Source organism: Aotus nancymaae, unplaced genomic scaffold, assembly GCF_030222135.1.
Source record: "Aotus nancymaae isolate 86718 unplaced genomic scaffold, 86718_ANA_hifiasm-v0.15.2.pri h1tg000012l, whole genome shotgun sequence".
NCBI classification, from domain to species: domain Eukaryota; kingdom Metazoa; phylum Chordata; class Mammalia; order Primates; family Aotidae; genus Aotus; species Aotus nancymaae.
In genome coordinates this window covers 18,568,300-18,592,928 of record NW_026988423.1, presented here as the reverse complement: position 1 = coordinate 18,592,928, position 24,629 = coordinate 18,568,300, and the positions used below count along the sequence as shown (strand labels likewise).

Here is a 24,629-nt window from a genome sequence, read left to right as displayed (position 1 = left end):
TTTGACATCTTGAATGATTTGCTAATCTCTTTCCACTCTAATTAGTTATGCTACCATTAATCAGACTAAAAAATGTTATGTAGTCATAGTCAATTTTGGGCTAAAAAGATGAGACCAAGCTTTGATTTGTAATCAAGATATTATTCATAATCTTTCAATGAATGTTAGCTCAACTGTAATTGGCAGCCATTCCTGTTACATTACCGTATGTTTCGATTTCTCTGCTTATAAAACAGACTGAATGAGCTTATCATAAATGAAACATATTTTAGATGATATAATAGATGTGATTTTCCATGTCTGAAATGAGTCCATGATACTTTTAAAAGACCCCCAAAACCAGCAATTTAAAACACTCTCCTGGCTGGCCACAGTGGTTCATGCCTATGATCCCAGCATTTTGGGAGGCCAAGACAGAAGGAGTGCCTGATCCCAGGAGTTTGAGACCAGCCTGGGCAACACAATGAGACCCTGCATCTACAAAAAAAGTTAAACATTAGCCAGGTATGATGGCACACACCTAGTGGTCCCAGCTACTTGGGAGGTGGAGGTGAAAGGACTGCTTGAGTCCAGGAGGTCAAGACGGCAGTGAGTCATAATTGTGCCACTGCACTCCAGCCTGAGTGACAAAGAGAGACTCTGTCAAAAAAAAAAAAAAAACCTCCTCACCAATTTTTTCATATCTAATCTAGTAAAGAACATTCTGAAACTCCAATGTTCTTAGGAATTAAAAGGAAAGGGATATTTCACACCATATATAAACATTAACTCAAAATGAATCATACACCCAAATATAAGAGCTTAAACTATAAAACTCTCAAAAGAAACCATAGGAGTAAGTAAATCTTCATGACTTTGAATTAGGCGATGATTTCCTAGACATGACAACAAAAAGAAAAATGAGACCTCATCAAAATTAAAAACTCTTGTGCTTTAAAGAACACCATCAAGAGATGAAAAAAACAACCCACAGAATGGGAGAAAATATTACAAATCACATATCTGCTAAGAGGTTTGTATCCAGAATATAAAGAACTCCTGCAAGTCAACAACAACGATAAGACAAGCAGCCCTTTTTAAAAATGGGTGAGAGACTTGAATAGACATCTCTCTAAAGTAGATACACAAATGACCAATAAGCACATGAAAAGATGATCAATGTCACTGCTATGGGCCAAATTGTGTTTCCCCAAAACTCATATGTTGAAACCCTAACTTCCAACATGTCCATATTTGGAGACAGGGATTATAGTGAGTAATTAAGGTTAAATAATGTCACAGGGATAGGACTCTCATCTTATAGGATTGGTGGCCTTATAAGAAAAGGAAGAGAGAAAGATCTCTCTCTACCATGAGTATACAGTGAAAAGGAGGCCATCTGGAAGCCAGAAAGTGGGCTCTCACCAAGAACCAAATCAGCCAGAATCTGATGTTGGACCCTCAACCTCCAGAACTGTGAGAAATAAGTTTCTGTTGTTTATGCCACCTAGTCTGTGGTATTTGTTATGGCAGCCTGAACTTTCTAATATAATCATTAGGTAAATGCAAATCATCAAAACCACAATGAGATACCACCTCACTCATTAAAATGGCTACTGTTTTTTAAAAAAGCAGAAAATAACAAGTGCTGGTGAGGATGGGGAGAAATTGGAACTCTTGTGCACTGTTGATGGAAATGTAAAATGGCTCAGCTGTTGTGGAAAACAGTATGACATGACCTTAAAAAGTTAAAGATGAAATTATCATATAATCCAGCAATTCCATTTCTGGGTACATACCCAAAAGAACTGAAAGCAGGGGCTTGGATAGATATTTATACACCCAAGTTCACAGCAGCATTATTCACAATAGCCAAGGGGTAGAAGCAACCCAAGTGTCTATCAACAAATAAATAGGTAAGCAAAATATGGACTATACATAAACTGGAATATTATCCAGCCTTAGAGAGGAAGGAAATTCTCACACATGTTACAACATGGATGAACCTTGAGAACATGATGCTAAGTGAAATGAGCCAGTCACAAAAGGAAAAATACTGCGATTCCACTTAAATGTGGTACCTAGAGTAATGAAATTCATAGGGACAGAAAGTAGAATTAGTTGCTGGGGTGGAGAAAGGGAAAGTTGTCACTGAATGGGTAAAAAGTTTCAATTTTCACTGTTCACAATAGCAAAAACATGGAATCAACCCAAATGCCCATTAGTGATAGACTGGATAAAGAAAATGTGGTACCTATACACCATGGAATACTATGCAGCCATAAAAAGGAACAAGATCATGTCCTTTGCAAGGACATGGATGGAGCTGGAAGCCATTATCCTCAGCAAACTAATGTAGGAACAGAAAACCAAACACTGCATGTTCTCACTTATAAGTGGGAGCTAAACAGTGAGAACACAAGGACACAGGAAAGGGAACAACACACACTGGGGTCTGTCAGGGTAGGGGTTTGGGGAAGGAGAGCATCAGGAAAATAGCTAATACATGCTGGGCTTAATACCTAGGTGATGGGTTGATAGGTACAGCAAACCATGGCACACATTTACCTATGCAACACACACATTCTGCACATGTATCCTGGAAATTAAAATTAAATTTAATTTAATTTTACAAAAAAAAAAAAACAGGGCCAGGCACAGTGGCTCATGCCTGTAATCCCCGCACTTTGGGAGACCAAGGCTGGCAGATCACCTGAAATCAGGAGTTTAAGATCAATTTGGCCAACATGGTGAAACATCGTCTCTGCTAAAAATACAAATATTAGCCAGGCATGGTGGCATGTGCCTGTCATCCCAGCTACTTGGGAGGCTGAGGCAGGAGAATCACTTGAACTGGGGAGGCGGAGGTTGTAGTGAGCTGAGATCAAGCCACTGCTCTCCAGCCTGGGTGACAGAATGAGATTCTGGGAAGGAAGGAAGGAAGGAGGGAAGGAAGGAGGAAGAGAAGGAAGGAGGGAGGGAGGGAGGGAGGGAAGGAACATATACTCTAAAACACATTTGTCCAGAATATCAGTTCTACAAGAAACACGTGCAGAGAAAAGTAAAAATAATTAGCAGCAATGTTTGTTTTTATGATTTGAATTATGTGAATATTTTCCTCTATAGTCTTATACTCTTCTATATTCTCTACATATCTACAATAAGTGTATTATAATCAGGAAAAAACATTAGTATTATTTTTTAAATTACCAACCTGTCCCACAAAGAAATATGAATGTCCAGTAATCACATGAAAATGTTTAACCTCAGTAGTAATAAAAGATGCAAAGAATGCTTGAAAAGAAGAACAAAAGAGTTTCAGTTTTGCAGAATGAAAGGAGCTCTGGAGACCAGATCATGGTGATGGTAACACGAGAACGTGAATGTACTTACTGCCACTGAACTGTACGCTTAAAAAGGGTCGAGATGATAAATTTTATATTGTGTATTTTGTCACAAGTAAAAATGATAATACAAAATGGGATAAGGATTTGGCTATATATTTCTCCTAAGGAGATATACAAATGGCCAATAAGCACATGAAAAGATGCTCAACATCATTAGTCACCAGGAAACTGCAAATCAAAACCACAGCGAGACATGACTGTATCCTCACTAAGACCATTAAAATTAAAAAGACAGACAATAACAAATGTTGGCAAGGATATAGAGAAGTTGGAGCCCTCAAACATTGAGGGTAGGATTATTAAGTGATTCAGTCACTTTGAAAAGCAGTCTGGGCTGGGTGCAGTGATTCACGCCTGTAATCCTAGCACTTTGGGAGGCCGAGGCAGATGGATCAACTGAGGTCAGGAGTTCGAGACCAGGCTGGCCAACATGGTGAAACCCCGTCTCTACTAAAAATACAAAAATTAATCAGCCATGGTGGTGCACGCCTGTAATCCCAGCTACTCGGGTGGCTGAGGCATGAGACTGCTCAAACCTGGGAGCCGGAGGTTGCAGTAAACTAAGATCACGCCACTGCACTCCAGCCTGGGTGACAGAGTGAGACTGTCTCAAAAAAAAGCAGTCTGGTATTTACTCAAAAGGTTAAACATACATTTATCACATAATGCAACAATTCTACTCATAAGTATATAACCACGAGAACTGAAGACGTAAGTCCACACAAAAAACCTGTATAAAAATATTCATAGCCGCATTATTTGTGATAGTTAAAAAATGAAACCAACACAAACATCTATTGACTGATGAGTGCATAAACAAAATGTGATATATCCATACAATTGATTATACAGCAATAAAAGTAAAGAATACTGATGCATGCTACAACATGTATGAACTTTGAAAGCATGCTACATGAAAGAAGTCAGTCCTAAGAGGCCATTTATTGTGCAATTCCATTTACATAATATGTCTGGAACAGGCAAATCTATAGAAACAAAAAGTAGATGAGTGTTTGCCTACGGCTGCTGGGGGTGGAATGTGGGGTGTGACTGCTAATGGATACAGGGTTTCTTTTTGAGGTGATAAAAATGTTCTGAAATTAGATAGTGGTGATGGTTGCATAACTCCGAATGTACTAAAAAACACTGAGTTGTATACTTTGAATTGGCGAATTTTGTGGTTGAATTAAATCTCTAAAAACTGCTATTTTAAAAAATGTATTAATAAAGAAAAGGAAAACCATTTTTGAAGACATTTCCAGTAAATTTATAAGAAGGCTGATGCATACTATTAAAGAACTCTCCTTGAACTCATTTTTTTCATTTCTTTCCATGTATAATCCATCACTAAAAACTGCATCCGTAAAAGAGAATAAAAGGATAAAAAAAAAAAACACAAGATAAAGAAATATGAAATGAAATGTATAAGACCGGCCTGGCCAACATGGCGAAATCCTGTTTCTACTAAAATACGAAAATTAGCTGGGCATGGTGGCAGGAGCCTGTAATCCCAGCTACTAGGGAGGCTGAGGCAGAAGAATCGTTTGAATTCGGGAAGCGGAAGTTGCAGTGAGTCGAGATGGCGCCACTGCACTCCAGCCTGGGTGACAGAGCGAGACTCTGTCTTTAAAAAAAAGTGTAGGCTGGGCGCGGTGGCTCACGCCTGTAATCCCAGCACTTTGGGAGGCCGAGGCGGGCGGATCACGAGGTCAAGAGATTGACACCATCCTGACCAACACGGTGAAACCCTGTCTCTACTAAAAAATACAAAAATTAGCTGGGCGTAGTGGTGCACGCCTGTAGTCCCAGCTACTCAGGAGGCTGAGGCAGGAGAATTGCTTGAACCCAGGAGGCAGAGATTGCAGTGAGCCGAGATTGCGCCACTGCACTCCAGCCTGGCGCCTGGCAACAGAGTGAGACTCTGTCTCAAAAAAAAAAAAAAAAAAAAAAAAAAAGTGTAAAACATTTCCCTTGCTGAAGAGTCACTTAGATAACATTTGTATTTCTGTAATATTTAGTACAATACCAAATTTCAGTAAATAAAAGTGTTTAAGAAGTTGATGGCATGAAATCAAATAACAGCTGTGTTTTCTTCCCCAGAACTGGGTATACTAAATTAATTGTCCAATTATCCAGCCACATAAAAATCCATATTCTTTGTGTACAGGGTCAAGACTATGTACTACTCTGGAGAATCTGGGTTGCGTAGGGAGTCAGAAGGCACCACTGATACTATAGTCCATTTGATGGCGCTCACGGAATTGTGCAGTACACAGACCACACAGTGACTCTGCGCCGGGTGGCATCATTTGAAAGAGAAACAAGAAACTTAATTTTAAGTTTCCCCTTTTTATAATCAAGAAAGCAAATTACTACCAAATAAGCATGTCTATGCACTTGGAGAAAGAAGAAGGCACTGGGAGCACACAGATACATAGGCGCCCTACTTTAGTGGTTCAACAAAGCCTGGCCGGAGTGAATTTGCTCTACAGATATTTATGGAATTTAAATAGATACTTGGGAAAGGCAAGTTTTAAAGTGGTATAAAAAGTGAGTATTTCCCCAAGGAACAGCTTGGACCAGATGGACCAGAGGGGACTCCCAGACAAGACTGGCTCAACAGGAGTCCTGGTGGTTGGAAAAAATCCTCTAACGAGAGCTTGGGATTTAGGTGACACCACTTCTTTGCATTTTTTTTTCTTTTTTTGAGACAAGGTCCTGCTTTGTTGCCCAGGCTGGGGTGCAGTGGCACAATCATGGCTCACTGCAGCCTCAACCTCTCAGGCCCAAGTGATCCTCCCATTTCAGCCTCCCAAGTAGCTGTGACCACAGATGTGCAACACCACGCCTAGCTAATTAATTTATTATTTTTTGTAGAGACAGGTCTGTGCTATGTTGCCCAGGTTGGTCTCAAGTTCCTGGACTCAAGCAGTCCTCCCACCTCGGCCTCCCGAAGTGCTAGGATTACAGGTGTGAGCCACCGTGCCCAGCCTTCTTTGCAAATTTTACCAACTGAGAGATTCATGAAATAGATTATGTCTCTCCCACTAAAGCGCAAAAGGTTCCATTCAGACTTGGTTGCAATCAGTGAGGTTCCCCACAAACAGAAAGAAGAAAAAGTTCAAAATGCATCACTGAGAGTTTGTATCACTGAGAAATCTAGTAGTTGACTGTGCTTTCCCAAGAGATACATTTTTATATCTATTCAATGTTCTTACCAGTTTGTTTATCATTGTCATACCCTGTGAATGTGTCTCATTGATTCAGTCATACGGCTGAGAGGAGAGTCTCTGTTTTATTTCACTATCATTTTATCCAGTTGATTCTTCTTAACTGCCATATTGATGCCTTAGCTTGTTTTTCTCTTCTTGCCCATTGCTTTGTCACATTACATATAACAATGATGTTAAGAATTTTTTTCTAACACTTTATGGGGGTGGTTGGGAGGATTCGTCATTCAGCCCTGAAGAACACAATGTCAAAAAGTATTTTGAGGCTAAAACTGAAATCTTTTTTTGTCAAAGGAAACAAGTTTCTCAATGCCAGCTGGTGAACATAATTGGTTCTCTGGTGGCATTATTCACAGCTTTTCCCTCTGTGTATCTCGCCCTGTTTTTTTTTCTTTAGATACCTTCCATCTTGCTTGTTAAAAGCAAAGGATATTTCAGAGAATTGGAATTCATTAGTCTTCCTAACAGAGGGAGTCTATTTAGATCTAAATTGGTGGTTAGCAAATATACAGATAATTCCCCTACATTCTTATTTATCTTTTCCAGTTCCGGAGACTATAGAAACAGATGCCTCAACGTCTGGCTGGGAGGCTCTAGTCAATGGACTGGAATACAAAGGTATCTGGGACTCGGAATTGACAAAACTCAATAGAAACAAATTGAAACTCTTCACTGTTGAGTAGATTATCTCTATAATCAGATTTCCCTAAGGTACTCATAATACCCAGAAATTCTAAGACAAGACTGTAGTCTTTTATATAAACAAAACAGGAGGCAAAGCATTATAATGGAGTCGAGGTGCTGGACTGAAAGCTCTTCATTCCAAACAAAAGTTGCCAGCAGTTCAGCTGCTGGCAGATGCATCCAACAAGTTATCTATTCACATTAGGAGTGTCCTTGTCTGTGCAGAATCTGTGAGTGATTTTTATCAAGTCCTTCAGAACTGTCCCTGCCTCTGGAACTAACTTTAGGCTTATCCCACCTACATGCAATAAAGACATTTGCAAAGCATGTTCAGAGTAGCCATTTATAAAGACAATACTAGAATTGATCCTTATATTTTTTAATTCATTCGTTCATTAGACAAGTATCAATCCAAGTCTTGGAAATCGGATACACAGTGCTGCATGTTATGGAAAATATGGAAGATATGGAAGTCCTTTCCTCAAGCGGTGTAGAATACATTAGGGAATATTTCAACATTTTAACAAATAACTGTGTACATTAAGAAATACACAGACTTGGCTGGGCCCAGTGGCTCACACCTGTAATCCCAGCACTTTGGGAAGCTGAGGCGGGTGGATCACTTGAGGCCAGGTGTTCGAGACCAGCCTGGGCAGCATGGCGAAATCAAGTCTCTACAAAAAACACAAAAATTAGCCCAGTATGGTGGTGTACACCTGTAATACCAGCTACTTGGGATATTGAGGTGGGAGAATCACCTGAGCCTGGGAGGTTGCAGTGAGCTGAGGTCACACCACTGTACTCCAGCCTGGGTGATAGAGTGAGACCCTGTCTCAAAAAAGAAAAAAAAAAAAAGGAAGAGAAAATCCACAGAGATGTAAGTGTATTTAAAGGAAATGCTCTCACCTTGGAGAAATGAAAAAAAATTCTTTTAGGAGCTGAGATTTGAAGGACTACAATATTTTGCAGATGGAGAATGAAGAGAAAGACCTTGTCAGGGGAAATAGCAGAACGAATGACTTACAGGCAGGAAACAACCAGGGGTCCAGGTTCATTGTACTGAAAACATGGAGAAGATAATGTAAGACGCTAGACAGGGGTAAAACTAGAGGGAGAGAATGCAAAGTTTTTTCAGATTTCTTTTTTTTTTTTTTCTTTGAGATGGAGTCTCACTTCTGACACACTGGTTGGGGTGCAGTGGTGCAGTCTCGGCTCACTACAACCTCCACCTCCCAGGTTCAAGTGATTCTATTTCTTCGGCCTCCCAAATAGCTGAGATTAGAGGCATTCACCACCACACCCAGCTAATTTTTGTATTTTAAGCAGAGTCGGGGTTTCTCCACGTTGGCCAGGCTGGTCTCAAACTCCTGACCGCAGGTGATCCACCTGCCTTGGTCTCTCAGAGTGCTAGGATTACAGGCACGAGCCACCGTGCCCAGCCATTTATTCAGATTTCTGTAAGAAAATTTGCCATGCTTAATAAGATTACATATCTAACATAGACTAATGACAAATAAGCATATTCTACAGCTTTGGGAGGGTGGAATCCTACATCTTTAAAAGGATAATAATATTCTCCTTACCTTAAGGAATCTGATTTTATGTTATTTTGTCAGGGTAAGAAGAAAGAGTTAGAAAACTATTTTTTTATTTATGTATTTATTATTATTTTTTATTTATGTATTTATTATTATTTTTTAAGACCAGGTTTCACCATGTTGGTCAGGCTGGTCTTGAACTCCCGACTTCAGGTGATCCATCCACCTTGGCCTCCAAAGTGCTTGGATTACAGGTGTGAGCCACCACACCTAGCCGAAAACGATTTTCAATTAGATACACTTGTTCTAAGGGAAAATGTTAATATAAATTCTTTACACCTTTTCTATTAATCTCCAAATAAACCTCTAAAGGAAAGCCTGAGCAATTTTCTTTATCTTAATCAATACAAAATCAGAAGGGAGAAAAATGGGCTGGATGCAATGGCTCATGCCTGTAATCCCACCAGTTTGGGAGGCTGAGGTGGGCAGATCACTTGAGGTCAGGAGTTCGAGACCAGCCTAACCAACATAGTGAAACCTCATTTCTACTAAAAATACAAAAATTAGCCAGGTATGATGGTGGGCGCCCATAATCCCAGCTACTTGGGAGGCCGAGGCAGGAGAATTGCCTGAACCTGAGAGGCGGCGGTTGCAGTGAGCTGAGATAGTGCCACTGCACTCCAAACTAGTGACAAAGCAAGACTCTATATAAAAAACAAAAAAAAAAGGAGAGACTTGGCCAGGCGTGTGGCTCACATCTGTAATCCCAGCACTCATCCCAGCAGTTTGGGAGGCCGAGGAGGGCAGATTACCTAAGGTCGGGAGTTTGAGACCAGCTTGACACACTCCATCTCTACTAAAAATACAAAATTAGATGCGCATGGTGGCTCATGCCTGTAATTCCAACACTTTGAGAGGCCAAGATGGGTGGATCACCTGAGGTTCGGGGTTCGAGACCAGCCTGACCAACGCAGAGAAACTCTATTTTACTAAAACTACAAAAAATTAGCTGGGCATGGTGGTGCATGCCTGTAATCCCAGCTACTCGGGAGGCTGAGGCAGGAGAATCGCTTAAACCTGGGAGGCAGAGGCTGCAGTGAGCTGAGATTATGCCATTGTACTCCAGCCTGGGCAACAAGAGAGAAACTCCATCTCAAAAAAAAAAGCGCAATTTGTTGTTTCAAAGAGGGAATTTTGGGAGGTACCGTTTAAATATTCCTGTTTACAAAGAAACAATTGATTAGGGATTTATCTAAGTTGGGGGAAAATGATATCAAAGTAACCTCAATCAGTAAAAGGAAAAAAAATTTAAACTTTATACTCTAAGTTTCAAATTTATTTTTTCATTGATTTGAATGCCTAATTCTCAGTCCAAAAAAAATGAGAGATTCTGATTCACTGCTAGCACTAAGATAGTAACATAGAAAAATAGCTGTATTAAAATAAATTGAAAAAGAATCATTATTTTAACAGATTACCTTAAAATAACATCGTTTTGTGGTTATATTTTGTATGTAAATGTAAAATCGAATATAAAAGTAGCACAAAAGATGTGGGAGCAGGTAAATGGAATTTTACTGTTGTAAGTTTTGTACATGTTATGGGAAGTGTCAAAATATTAATTCTAGTACACTGTAATAAGTTAATGATGAATATGGAAATTCCTAAGGCAAAGTCTAAAAAAGATACAAAGATGGATAGCTAAAAAGCTAATAGAGGAGTTATAATCAAATATTTAAAATATTTTAGAACTATTTTATTATTTTAAAGATTTATTAAAAATTTAAAAATTACTGAAAATAAAGTAGGATATGAGGAATAGAAGAACAAAAAACAGCTGAGACAACTAGAAAACAAATAGCAAGATGGTATTGGCAAATGAGGTAAACATTTCCACTAAAATGCATAGATTGGCTGGTCTCAGTGGCTCAACACTTTCAGAGGCTGACAGGCAGATCACCTGAGGTCAAGAGTTCAAGACCAGCCTGGCCAACATGGTGAAACCCTATCTCTACTAAAAATACAAAAATTAGCCGGTTGTGGTGGCGTGCACCTGTAATCCCAGGAGGCAGAAGTTGCAGTGAGCCAAGATCATGTCATTGCACTCCAGCCTAGGAAACAGAGTGAGACTCCATATGTATATATATTTTTAAAAAGCCCTAAGCTGGAATAGTATTCAGCAATAAAAAGAAATAGACTATTGGTGTTCACAATAACACACATGAACCATAAGGGAATTATGCTAAAGGTAAAAAGTCAATATCAAAGGTAATATATTGTATGATTCCATTTATATAATATTCTTGAAATAGACTAAAGATGGAGAAAAGATTAGTGATTGCCAGGGTTAGGAATCAGCAGAGACAAAGGAATGTGGCTATAAAGGAATGGCACTGGTCAGGCATGGTGGCTCACGCCTGTAATCCCAGCACTTTGGGAGGCTAGCGGGGGGAATCACCTGAGATTGGGAGTTCAAGACCAGCCTGACCAATATGGAGAAACCCTGTCTCTACTAAAAACACAAAAAAATTAGCCAGGTGTAGTGGCACATGCCTGTAATCTCAGCTACTCAGGAGGCTGAGGCAGGAGAATTCCTTGAACCTGGGAGGCGGGGGTTCTGGTGAGCCAAGATCGCACCATTGCACTTCAGCCTGGGTAACAAGAGCAAAACTATGTCCCAAAATAAATAAATAAATAAATAAAAATAAAAAGAATGGCACCTGGAGGCCCTGGAGTGATTATACAATTACGTACCTTGATTGTGGTGCTGATTACAAAAAGCTACACATGTAATAAAATTACATAGACCTACACACACTCACACATGCACACACACACACACACACAAGTACAGGTAAACTAGAGAAATCTGAATAAGCCCTACAGATTGTATCAGTGTAAATTTTCTAGTATTAACACTGTACTGTATATATTTACAAGATGTTAACGTTACAAGAGATTGAGTGAAGTGTACACAGGGCCTCCCTATATATTTCTTTTCAGCAGGTACCTAACTACTTATTGTCTACAAGAAATGACTTCAAATACAAAGGGCATCAAATGACACAAATAGATTGAAAATAAAAGGATGTCAAAGAATATCCCATGTGGAAAGTAGGCATAAGAAAAACGTCATAATAGGGAATATTCTCAGAGATGAAGGGGAGCGTTTCATAATGATAAAAGGATCTGTTCATCGAGAAGACATTTATGCTAGGCACAGTAGCTCACGCCTATAATCCCAGCACTTTGGGAGGCCGAGGTGGGCAGATTGCTTGAGCTCAGGAGTTAGAGACCATGGGCAACATGGCAAAACCTCGTCTCTACCACAGATACAAAAACTAGCTGGGCATGGTGTCATGTGCCTGTAGTCCCAGCTACTCGGGAAGCTGAGGCAGGAGAATTGTCTGAGCCTGGGAGGCTGAGGTGGCAGGGAGACACAGTCATGCCACTGCACTCCAGCCTGGGTGACAGAGTGATATACTGTCTCAAAAACAAAACAAAACATGTAAGTCTAAATGTGTATGCACCTAATAACATAGCTTCATAATACGTGAAGCAAAAGTTGACAGAACCAAAGAGAGAAATAGACAAAGAACAGTCATAATTAGAGATTTTAATATCCCACTCCATGAAATTAATAAAACAACTAGAAGAAAAAAATAGAAGATTTCAAGACCACTAAACCACATTTATTGAATTAATATTTATAGAGCAGTATACCATTCTGCTCAACATTGTACTGGAGGTCCTAGTCAGGGTAACAAGGCACTAGAAGGAAACAAAGGTATAAAGATTAGGAAGAAAGAAGTAAAACTGTTTTTCCTCACAGACAACATGATTTTCTGCATAGAAAATCTGAAAGAATCTACCAAAAAAATTCTCTTAGAAGAAAAAGAAATGTCAGGGTCACAGAATCCCAGACCAATATATAGAAATCAACTGTGTTTTTGTATGCTAGCAACAAACAACTAGGTTCAAATTTAAAACACCATTTACAATAACAAAAATGTGGAATACTTAGGAATAACTTTAACCAAATGTATGCAAAACACTAAAAATGATGAAACATTAATAAAAGAAGTTAAAGAACTAAACAGAGAGATACACTATATGTATAGATTGGATAACTCAATATTGTTAAGATGTCAGTTCTCATCAAATTTATCTGTAGTTTCAATGCAGTACCAATCAAAATTCCAGAAGTTTTTTAAAATAGACATTGATGAGTCAATTTTAAAGTTTATATGGAAATTCAAAGAACCTAGAAAAGTCAAAACAATTTTTAGAAAGAAGAACAAGATTAGAAGATTCACACTATCTGATTTCAAGACTTCCATAATGCTACAGTAATCAAAACAGTGTGATATTGGTAGAAAGACAGACATATAAATTAGATGAATAGAATAGAGTCTAGAAATAAGCTCAGAGTATATGAATAACTCTTGCAACTTGATAATAAGATAATAACCCAACTTTAAAAATAAATAAAAGATTTGAGTAGACATATTACCAAAGAAGATATACAGTTGGCAAATAAGCACATGAAAAAATGTTCAACATGTTCAAATGTTAGGTAAATAAAAATTAAAGACTACATTGAGATACTACTGCAAATCTACTACAATGGTTAAAATTGTAAAGACTGACAATGTCAAAGGGTGATGACTATATGGAGAAACTGAAACTCTCATACATTGTAAGTGATATGCAAAATGATATAGCCACTTTGGAGAAGAGCTGGCCAGTTTCTTATAAAATTAAACATAGACCCATCATAACTCACCGATACTACACCTAAACATTTATCCAAGAGAAAGAAAAATATTTGCAAATGTTTATAGTGGTTTTATTAATAATTGCCCCCAAATGGAAACAATCCATGTGTCCAACAACTGGTAAACAGATAAATCGTACATCTGAACAATAAAATACTACTACTGAGTTATGCGACGATATGGATAAATCTCAAAGGCATCATGCTAAGTGAAAGAAGCCATACACAAAAGGTAAAATAACATATAATTCAAATTTATATAATATTCTGTAGAAGCCAAAACTATCGGGGGAAAAATCAGATTACTGGGTCCCGGAGACTGACTGTCTCTTGTCTCTGTCTCAAAAACACAAAAAAAGTAAGTAGAAGAAAAGAAATCTGTAAAGTTAAGAGCAAATGTTGGTGAGTTAGAAAATAAACAATAGGGACTGAGCATGGTGACTCATTTCTGTAATCTCAGTACTTTGGGAGGCTGAGATGGGAGAATCACTTGAACCCAGGAATTTAAGACCAGCCTGGACAACATGGTGAAACCCTGCCTCTATAAAAAACACAAAAATTAGCTGGACATGGTGGCAGCTGAAGTGGGAGGATTGCTTGAGCATGGGAGGTTGAGGCTGTAGTGAGCCATGATCACGCCACTGAACTCCAGCCTAAGTAACAGAGTAAGATCCTGTCTCAAAGCAAAATAAAACAAAACAAAAAGAAAAAAAATTACAAAGCCCAAAGTTGGTTCTTCAAAAAAATAAAATTGATAAAACTATGACAAGATTAGTCAAGGGAAAATATGAGAAAACACAAATTAACAATATGAGACACAAAAAAAGGTCGTATCACTAGAGATCCTATGAGCATGAAAATACTAGAAAAAAATTGTGAACAACTAAGTCAACAAATTAGACAAACTGAATGAAAGAGACAAATTCCTTAAAAAATATGAGTTTACAAAACGGACACAAGAAAAGATAGAATATGTGTAAATAAAGTTAAATTTGCATTTGACTACCTTCCCACAAAGAAAACTCCAGACCTCTATAATTTTATGGGTAAATTCTATCAGACATTAAGAAAGAAAAAATATTCATATTACGCAATGCCTTCAGAAAACTGAGGAGAAAGCAATTCTCAACAATTCTGTTTTATAAGGCCAACACAATGCTAATACCAAACCCAGATGAGAAGACTAATGCCCCTCATCAACAAACATGTAATATATATTAATTAGAAAATAAAATTCAATATAAAAATTAGCCAGGTGTGGTGGTACACACCTGTAATCTCAGCTACTTGGGAGGGTGAGGCACGAGAACCTCTTGAAGCTGGGAGGCGGAGGTTGCAGTGAGCTGAGATCATGCCCCTGCACTCCAGCCTGGGCAACAGAGCAAGACTGTCTCAAAAAACAAAATTAATTTAATTTTTTAAAAAATTTAAAAATCTTAAAAAAAATTTTTAAAAACGGTTCATTAAAATGGACTTAGTCTGTTTTTTCTTCCTATATCTGAAAATCTGAGACTGTGTAATTTATAAAGAAAATAAATTTAGTTCTTACAGTTCTGAAGGCCGGGAAGTTTCAAGCTCAAGGAGCTGCATCCGATCAGGGCCTTCTCACTGCATCATAACATGGAGGAGGGCATCTCACAGCAAGAGGTCAAGAGCATGTCAGGTCTCTCTTCCTCTTCTTATATAGCCACCATCCTAATTACCTTCCAAGGGCACCACCTCCAAATACCATCAACATATGAATTTGCAGATAAAATTTTGGAGGCCAGGCACAGTGGCTCACACCTGTAATCCCAGCACTTTGAGAAGCCAAGGCGGGTGAATCACCTGAGGTCAGGAGTTTAAGACCAGCCTGGCCAACATAGCGAAACCCTGTCTCTACTAAAAATACAAAAATTATCCATGCATGATGACACGTGTCTGTAGTCTCATCTACTCGGGAGACTGAGGCTCGAGAATCACTTGAACCCAGAAGGTAGAGGTTGCGGTGAGCTGAGACTGCACCATTGCACTCTAGCCTGGGTGACAGAGCGAGACTTTGTCTAAAAAAATAAATAAATAAAAGAAATTTTGGGGGCACATTCAAACCATAACAAACCTCAGCAAATTTTTAAATTTCTGTTCATAGCAAGACCCATTAAGAAAGTGAAGAGCCAAGACACAGACTGGAAATAAACATTTATTATATAATATGTATATGTGTTATATAATTATTATATGTTATAATAGTTATATAACTACATATTATATAATAATATAGTATGTAATATGTATAATACAATACATACCTGACAAAAGACTTGTGCCCAGAGTGTATAACTAGCTCCTATAAATCTACAATAAAAAAACCAATGACCCAATTTTAAAAATAAAAGAAGGCTTAAATGGGCACTTCATAAAGAAACATATATAAGTAGCCAATAAGTACATGAAAAAGATCTCAAAATCGTTAGTCATTAGGTAAATGTTAATAAAACCTCAATGAAATATCATTATACCCTTACTAGAATGGCTAAAATTAAAAAGACTGGTAACACCAAATGTTGGCAGGGATGTGTCGCAAAAGGAACTCTCGTAGCTTACTGGCGGGAGTGTAAAATGCACAACCACTTTGCGAAGTGTACATCATCCTGTGGCACAGTGATAAAACTTCCAGGGTTTTTGTTGTTGTTGTTGTTGTTGTTTTCCCGAGAAAGGGTCTCGCTCTGTCACCAGGCTGGAGTGTGGTGGAGGGATCTCTGCTCACTGCAGCCTCCACCTCCCGGGTTCAACTGATTCTTCTGCATCAATCTCCCAAGCTGGGACTACAGGCGTGCGCCACCACGCCCAGCTAATTTTTGTATTTTTAGTGGAGAGGAGATTTCACCGTGTTGGCCAAAATGGTCTCAATCTCTTGACTTTGTGATCCGCCTGCCTCGGCTTCCCAAAGTGCTGGGATTACAGGCATGAGCCACCGTGCCCAGCCTCTAGGTTTTACTTAAAAGAAATGGAAATATATACACAAAAAGACCTGTACAAGAAAATTCTTAGCAGCTTTATTCATACTACCCTAAAATTAGAAACAACCCAAATTCCTGTCATCAGGAGAATGGATAAGCAAACCATGATATAACCATAACTGAATACTACTTATCAAGTAAAAAGAACAAGCCACTGATACACACAACAGCATAAGTGAACCTCAAAAACGGTATGCCGAGTGAAAAAGCCAAGCACAATCGAGTACACACAATAAAATGTCATTCCCATGGAGTTCTACAACCGGAGAAACTAATTACTGATGAAAGAAATAATCCAGAAGAATATTTGTCTCTGTGGTGAAGAGGATGGGGATGGACTAGGAAGAGAACAAGGGACCTTTTTGGACACCTTTGATATCTTGATAGAAAGATCATTATATGGCCAGGCACAATGGCTCACACCTGTAATCCCAGCACTTTTGGGAGGCCGAGGTGGGCAGATCACTTGAGATCAGGAGTTTAAGACCAGCTGGCCAACATGGTGAAACCCCATCTCTACTAAAAACACAAAAAATGAGCCGGATGTGGTGGCAGGCACCTGTAATCCCAGCTACTCGGGAGGCTGAAGCAGGAGAATTGCTTGGCCCCAGGAGGTGGAGGTTGCCATGAGCCAAGATGGCGCCACTGCACTCCAGTCTGGGTAACATCTCAAATACAAGTAAATAGCCAGGTGGGGTGGCTCGTGCCTGAAATCCCAGCACTTTGGGAGGCCGAGGCGGGCAGATCAGTTGAGGTCAGGAGTTTGAGACTAGCCTGACCAACATGGTAAAAACCTGTCTCTACTAAAAACACAAAAATTAGCCAAGCGTGGTGGCGCATGTCCCAGCTACTCAGGAGGCTAAGACAGGAGAATCGGTTGAATCTCAGAGGTGGAGGTTGTAGTGAGCTGAGAGCGTGCCACTGCACTCCAGCCTGGGTGACAGAGAAAGACTCCATCTGGAAGAAAGAAAGAAGAGAAAAAGGAAGGAAGGAAGAAGGAAGGAAGGAAGGAAAGGAGGGAGGGAGGGAGGGAGGGAGGGAGCCTCCAGGCGTGGTGGCTCATGCCTGTAATCCCAGCACTTTGGGAGGCTGAGGTGGGCGGATCACGAGATCAAGACCATCCTGGCCAACATAGTGAAACCCCGTTTCTACTAAAAATACAAAAATTAGCTGGGCGTGGTGGCGCGTGTCTGTAGTTCCAGCTACTCGGGAGGCTGAGGCAGGAGAATTGCTTGAACCCCGGAGGCAGAGTTTGCAGTGAGCCGAGATCCTGCCACTGCACTCCAGCCTGGCGCCTGGCAACAGAACGAGACTCTGTCTTGGAAGGAAGGAAGGAAGGAAGGAATGGAGGGAGGGAGGGAGGGAGGGAGGGAAGAGAGAGAGAGAGATAAAGAGAAAAAGAGAGAAGAAAGAAGAGAGAGAGGGAGGGAGGGAAGGAAGGAAGGAAGGAAAGAAAGAGGTTATATGGGTATATGTAATTAGCAACACTCATCAGTTTGTACACTTAAGATCTGTGTATTTCCAAATATGTATATTTTACCTCAATTAGAAAAAAATTTTGAGAAATAAATGGAAAAACAATGATTAAATCACTTTAATAAAACGAGCTTAGTAAAGTCTGTTTTTAGGTGAAATCAGAATGAATCCGGGACCAATTGAAATAGAAGACTCTGTAATTTAAAAAAAAAAAAAAGGAGGAATATAAAGAGGTGCTAACCTTCAGGGCCATCACGTGTTGATGGCTTACTAAGAACTCTGCCAACTACTTGACATGCATGTGTTCATTTCATTCCCACAGCCCGTATTTCACATATAGGAGAAAAAGGATGCTTTAATAAACAAATTCTCCCTACTATCTTTAGCAAACACTTTAGATATAAAAGCCCTCTTATAAACTCAAGATACCAAGGCATTTTTTTCTCTTTTAAATTACACAATAAGTAGTGAATCTCTTGTTAAATCTGCTATTATCATTAACAAATGTGAACCACAGGATAAAATACCCATTACTATTTTTAGTTTCAGCAGTATTCATACAATATGTACTATGATCTATGACCACAATTTTTGTTTTTGTTTTTGTTTGAGAAAAGGTCTGGCTCTGCCTTTTCTCAAAAAAAAAAAAAAAACCCCAAGTTCAAGCTATCCTCCCACTTCTATCCTCTGGCTGAGACTACAGGCATGCACTACCACGCCCAGCTAATTTTCATATTTTTGGTACATACAGGGTTTCACCATGTCGCCTAGGCTGGTCTTGAACTTGTGTGCTCCAGTGATCTGCCTACCTCGGCCTCCCAATGTGCTAGGATTACAGGCATGAGCCACCACATCCAGTTTCACAATTCTTAAAACATCTTAATCCCGTTAAACTCATATTTCTAGACTATCTTCTTTTCACACTGTCCACTGGAGGCTAAAAAGCATAATTTGTCTGATGATTTTTTTTTTTTTTTTTTTTTGAGACAGTATCACTCCGTCACCAAGCTGGAGTGCAGTGCTGCCATCTCGGCTCACTGCAATCTCCGCCTCCTGGGTTCAAGCAATTCCCCTGCCCCAGCCTCCGGAGTAGCTGGGACTACAGGGGTGCGCCACCAAGCCCAGCTAATTTTTTTGTATTTTTAGTAGAGACAGGATTTCAACATGTTGGCCAGGATGGTCTCAATCTCCTGACCTCGGCCTCCCAAAGTGCTGGGATTACCGGCGTGAGCCACCGCGCCCAGCTGCCTAATGAATATTTTACCTAACTGCTAAAATGACCCTAGCACAATTTTCCTGCCAATTCAACTAGAGTCTCAAGAATACAACCTCTCTTAGGCTCCCTCATGAACTGCAGACTGTTTTAAAAGACGTTAGCAAGAATAGGAAGGGACAAGATGGTCCTTACCACATCCAATATAGCATGGACAAACAGGTCCAGGTAGACTGTGGTGACCTTGGTCCAGTTGTAAACTGGTCTTACTTCTTTATGGTATTTCTGTAATAGCTGCTTGCTGAGATGATACAGAGCAGAATTCCTGGGATGATGTGTATCTGTGGCTAGAATTCCTGGAAAAGAAACTATCATTGTGAAGATAAAGGTAAAAGGAACTTGGTTTCTTTAGGTTTCAGACTCTTCAGGACTCGGTGGCTCTTACTAGAATATAGCTTTCAGCTCGCCAAAATCTGCATCAGTTCACAGCCAGCTGGTAGAGCCTTTGGCAAACACTTAAAGAAGTTGATGGCCTAAGTGCCCAATGAAGAAATCTAATTGTAAAAAAGTAAATCAACCCCATCTCCAAAGTTGCAAACTGTATATACAATTCCATTTTACAGCAATCCTGCATTTTGAAGACAGAATAATTTCTTTATTCCTGTATGATCCTCTCCTAGAATCTAGAAGACACCCACCTACACACTTAGCCAAAACTTAACTCTCGCCTTGGTTTTTCTTTTGATTTTTCATTTGTAATTGAAAAATTAAATAGAAAAATCAAGCAAAAAAAAAAATGCACAAACCCATTAACCCAAAAAACTTGTTTAGATTTCTAGATAATGGAATTAATGGGAGCCCAATTTGTACTTTTCTCCTCAAAAATATATTTTCTCACTTCCTCTGTCCTTAAATAAAATGCACTTGTCAGAAAATGAGATCTTTGTTTTGAGAAAATTCTCTCTGGTTCCAGGGAGCAACCATTTCTTCTGACCCAAAAATCTTGATTTGTAGAGGAGCTGTGATTGGTGCTGAGGGCAGGGAGGCCAGGGGAAGGGAAGTAAGAGAAATGAGCACCAGCAATTGGAAGTGACAAATTTGTGAGGGCTTTCTCTGAATTGCAAAAAGATATTTTGTTCACAAGCTTTGCCAGCCCTTAGGGGATTCATAGCTTCACTCAGTCATTGGACCGAAGCAAATTGCACACCTCCTGACAAAGTGCGTGAGTGAAATCTCTCTGTAGTGTCCTGCGTGTGAATTTGCCTGGGCTCTCAGTGGTTTTGATGGTTATTTTGATGAGCTGCCGAAGGTATAAGGGATCCAGCAGGAAACTGTAAATGAGATCGCTTCTCCCTGTGCGACAATCCTGTTTACACCCATTTCTTTATGAATGATGTCATGTCACTTGCCGCCACAGGCAGCAATTTCTATGATTTAACAATGTCAGTGTGACCAAAATGCTAACAACGATGCTGGAGGTGCAATGCCAGACTCCTTGTGGGCAGAGTAATATTCACTTTCATTACCATTGGAACTGGGAATCTAATGAGCATTTTAACTCCCTAACTATTCACCCAAGAAGATGCCTAAAATGGCGTTAGCTATTCAGGCGTGCAGGACTAAGGTGGGTGGCTTCCATCAGGCATCATTTGTAGGGTATTTGTGAACTGTTATTGTCAAAAAGTGTGCTGTGAATCTCTCTACCTGAGAACATTTCTTGCTGGTGTACCCCAGGGGAGGGAAGTCAGGAGCACAAAGCAGAGCTGGCCCAGTACTTTTCCTGCCAACTTTGCTTTGGGCGGCTTCACGTTTACCTCGCTTGGAAGCTCCCAATTCAAGTCTCAGTTGGGGAAACACCGAAATGAGAATGTTTCAATACAGGAAACTACCTGAGACAGCATTAAAACATAATTCTGAGAAATGAATATGTGTTCCCCACACCCTCTGCTCATAAAGACTCCAATTCCCCTCTGCGATCTTGTCTAGGAAGCAATCCATAGGTTCCCTATGGATAAACTCATGTTATTTAGAATGGGTCAAAGTCTTGGTTAAAAAGAGAAAGTTCTGGAAGCTAGGACTAGGAACAAAAGAGAATCAAACACTGAAAGGAGAAAAATAATAAGCAAATGGAAATGCACTTAAAAAACCAAAAGGGGAAAGAGTTCATTGTTTAAGATGGGAAGAAATAATAAATTACATTTCTACTATGAATGCAAATTTGCCTGAGGAGAAAGATCAATTACAGGAGAGAGATTAAGGATTTAAGTGACCATTAATTAACAGTAAATTATGCCTCTTGAAAGCTAATGTGACATTCACACAAGCACTAAATGATTCACAGTTCAGTGATGTTTCAACAGACACTGATGGAAGCTATCAACAGACCCAGAAAAGATTCCTCGCCAATACTGCCTTCTTGAATGCTAATAATCAGCTTCAAATAATTCACTTGTAAGATTTCTGGAAAGTAAAATGTGTTAGGGACTGAGCTATGAAGCACTTGTAGGTGAAGAGAGATTGAAAAAGAAAAAGATAAGTACACAATAAAGTTATTCCTTTGTTTTCCTTGTTTTAATGACTTCCTCTCCCATGCACCTGCCTTAAAGTGTTCAGGCACTTTGATGAAAAGCGCTGTTCTTGCTTAGTTACTATGTATCTGTAGGATTATAAGAGAGATACACATATATCTGAGAGGTTAAAAGGAAATGAGATTTAGATATTGAATTCCTAACACTAATTGGATGCTGACTGTATGCCAGGCATCAAGCTAAGCTCTCACATGAATAATCTCCTTCAATGTTCCTAACGACCTGATGAAACAGGTACTCTACAGCCCTGTGAGGAGTGCACTGTTCCTGCAGGTGTGGGACTATTGGCATAATCAGGTTAGCACTGCCCAAGGTCATGAAACTTGCAAGTGAAGGGAGTGATATTTATACACAGCTTGTCTGGATCTGAATGAAGCCCAAGCTCTTAATCATGACACCACATGATTAAGTGTAACTTGGCTCCCTGAGAATATTAGGAACAGCAGTAAGTAACCTTTCAAAAAGAAGACTGACATACTGTATGGAGTGTTATTGGACAGAAATAGCCAATGGTATTTTCTATATGTGTTTTCAGGTTAATAATATCTTACATTTGCAGCCGGGTGCGGTGGCTCACACCTGTAATCCCAGCACTCTGGGAGGCCAAGGCGGGAGGATCACCTGAGGTCGGAAGTTCGAGACCAACCTGGACAATATGGTGAAACCCTGTCTCTACTAAAAATACAAAAATTAGCCAAGCATGATGACTGTAATCTCAGCTACTTGGAAGGCTGAGGCAGGAGAATCGCTTGAACCCAGGAGGCAAATTTTGCAGTGAGCCGAGATCGCACCACTGCACTCCAGCCTGGGCGACAAAACTCTGCCTCAAAAACAAAAGCAGAAACAAAAAAACTTACATTTGCATTGCATCTTACAATTTCACAATGCTATCTTATTTGATTGTCATGAATATTCAAAATAAAGTTAACTTAACAGGAAAACTGAGTTTCTAAGAGATGAATTGACTTCCCAGGGTTATGCGGCTGGTGAGCAGTGAAGCAGGAGTTAGCTGGTTCTCCTTGCTCAGGCCTCCTTCTATCCCAGCACACTGCCCCTGGGATTGGTTCAGCACTCTTACATTTACAAATAGTCTTGATTTGTAAATATACTAAAATGTGTAATGTACATATAGTAAAACCCAGTAAAATTCCATGGGGCAGATCTTTCTGCAACAAGCATCTTCGGTGTGATTTATGGTAAAGCACTGGTTATTAGACACTATTAAAACACTTCTTTCTGCTACATTTAGAACAAAAATCATGCATAATACAAAACATTAGAGAGATATTGGTAAGAACTTAGCCTGTTTTCTTACCTTCCTTTTTCTATTTTATCTTAATGTCCACAATTGTTTTCTGCTAAGAAATCCATTTGGCATTTAATGACATTTCCTCTGTTTTTATTTTTACAATTGAGATAAGCTTTTTCCTTTACGTTCAACATCCAGAATTTTTATACTTTAATGATAAGTGGCTATTTTTCTTCTCTACCCAATAAAAAAAAAATTATTTCCAGCTTCCTGGCTACCAAATTTCTAACTCATCTCTATAATCAACTCATTCCACTTCCAGGTACATTTTAAAACTTGAGAATTCAGATATGAGCTCTCAGAGAACCCTCAAGAAAGTGGAGTGTTGAGAAACACCAGCATAATCATACGCTCTTGATTTGTGTACGTGTACCAAGAATCAATTGTATCCTAACTAAAATGATTCAATTTAGTAGAGTTAATACTGGCACCATGGAAGTATAGTTCCAGAAAACTAGAAAAAACAACATATTAACTTCTTTAACATATAAACTTAATATATTAAAATATATTAAGAGGAATTGCATATTGAAAACTTGCAAGTTTGTAGCACCTGTCTTTAGAGATATACTCATCACCTATATAGATTTTGTAAGGCGAGATGTTAAAGACTAATACCAAAATGATATACATGTGTCTGTAGCTACGACAAATCTAAGGGACTTTTTCTCTGGGCTCTAAAAGCTGATGGTGAAGCCAAGACTATTTTGGATAATAAAAACATATTATCTACACATAAGGGCAAATTTGAAAAATAATGCCCCAAACTTTCAATGTAAATTGCTGCCGAGAGCTTGATTTCTAGAGAAGCAGAGATTTATCAAGCAATTATAACATTTCAGAGCATATTTTCAGCTATGTATAAAAAGCCCCACAGTGTGATGCTACATGCACGTGTATTTGCAATAATAGGAACACAGTCAGAAACAAATCACTGTTTTTCATGTAGCTTCACAGGACTGGAATTTTACAGATGACGAATAAAAGCAAACACTTGTGAGGAGTTCTGTAGCACAGTGTATAAAAATATTGTCTCTATCTTCTAAGAGTTAATACTCAATGCCTAGTAAAATCATTAAAAGGACTCACCTACAGCCACCAGGATGCAGGCCCACAGGGAAGCCATCACACTTGCCAACATTCCTGGGCAGATCCCAGAAAGGAGAAATACAAACTTGCCTACCAGATGGAATGGCGCTCAATTTTTCCTAACAGGGTTCCTCTTCACTCCGTTCTCCTTCTTCATTTGCCAGTTGGTGCTATCCTTACTGGGGCTATTTTGTAAACACTCAGCGGGACCAAAGGCAATACCAGCACCATGCAAATGTTTTGGAATTGATGCCATCATGAAATCCCTTAACTTCAAGATCAGACCGTGGCCAACATTTCCATTTTCCTGACAGGAGATAGCTAAGTGAATAATGTAATC

At 39.3% G+C, this 24,629-nt stretch overlaps 1 protein-coding gene across 1 annotated transcript in view; it reads right to left on the bottom strand.

Moving 5' to 3' along the window:
• HTR3B (5-hydroxytryptamine receptor 3B) overlaps positions 1–24,419 on the bottom strand; it is a 39,567-nt gene extending 15,148 nt beyond the window's left edge. The window contains exons 1-2 of the mRNA XM_012470636.2: positions 24,290–24,419; positions 19,499–19,659 (exon numbers count right to left, since the gene is read on the bottom strand). Of these exons, the coding sequence (XP_012326059.1) occupies positions 19,499–19,659; positions 24,290–24,341 (213 nt within the window). The 5' untranslated portion in view covers positions 24,342–24,419. The remainder of the gene's footprint in view (positions 1–19,498; positions 19,660–24,289) is intronic.
• Between the last annotated feature and the right edge of the window lie 210 nt (positions 24,420–24,629).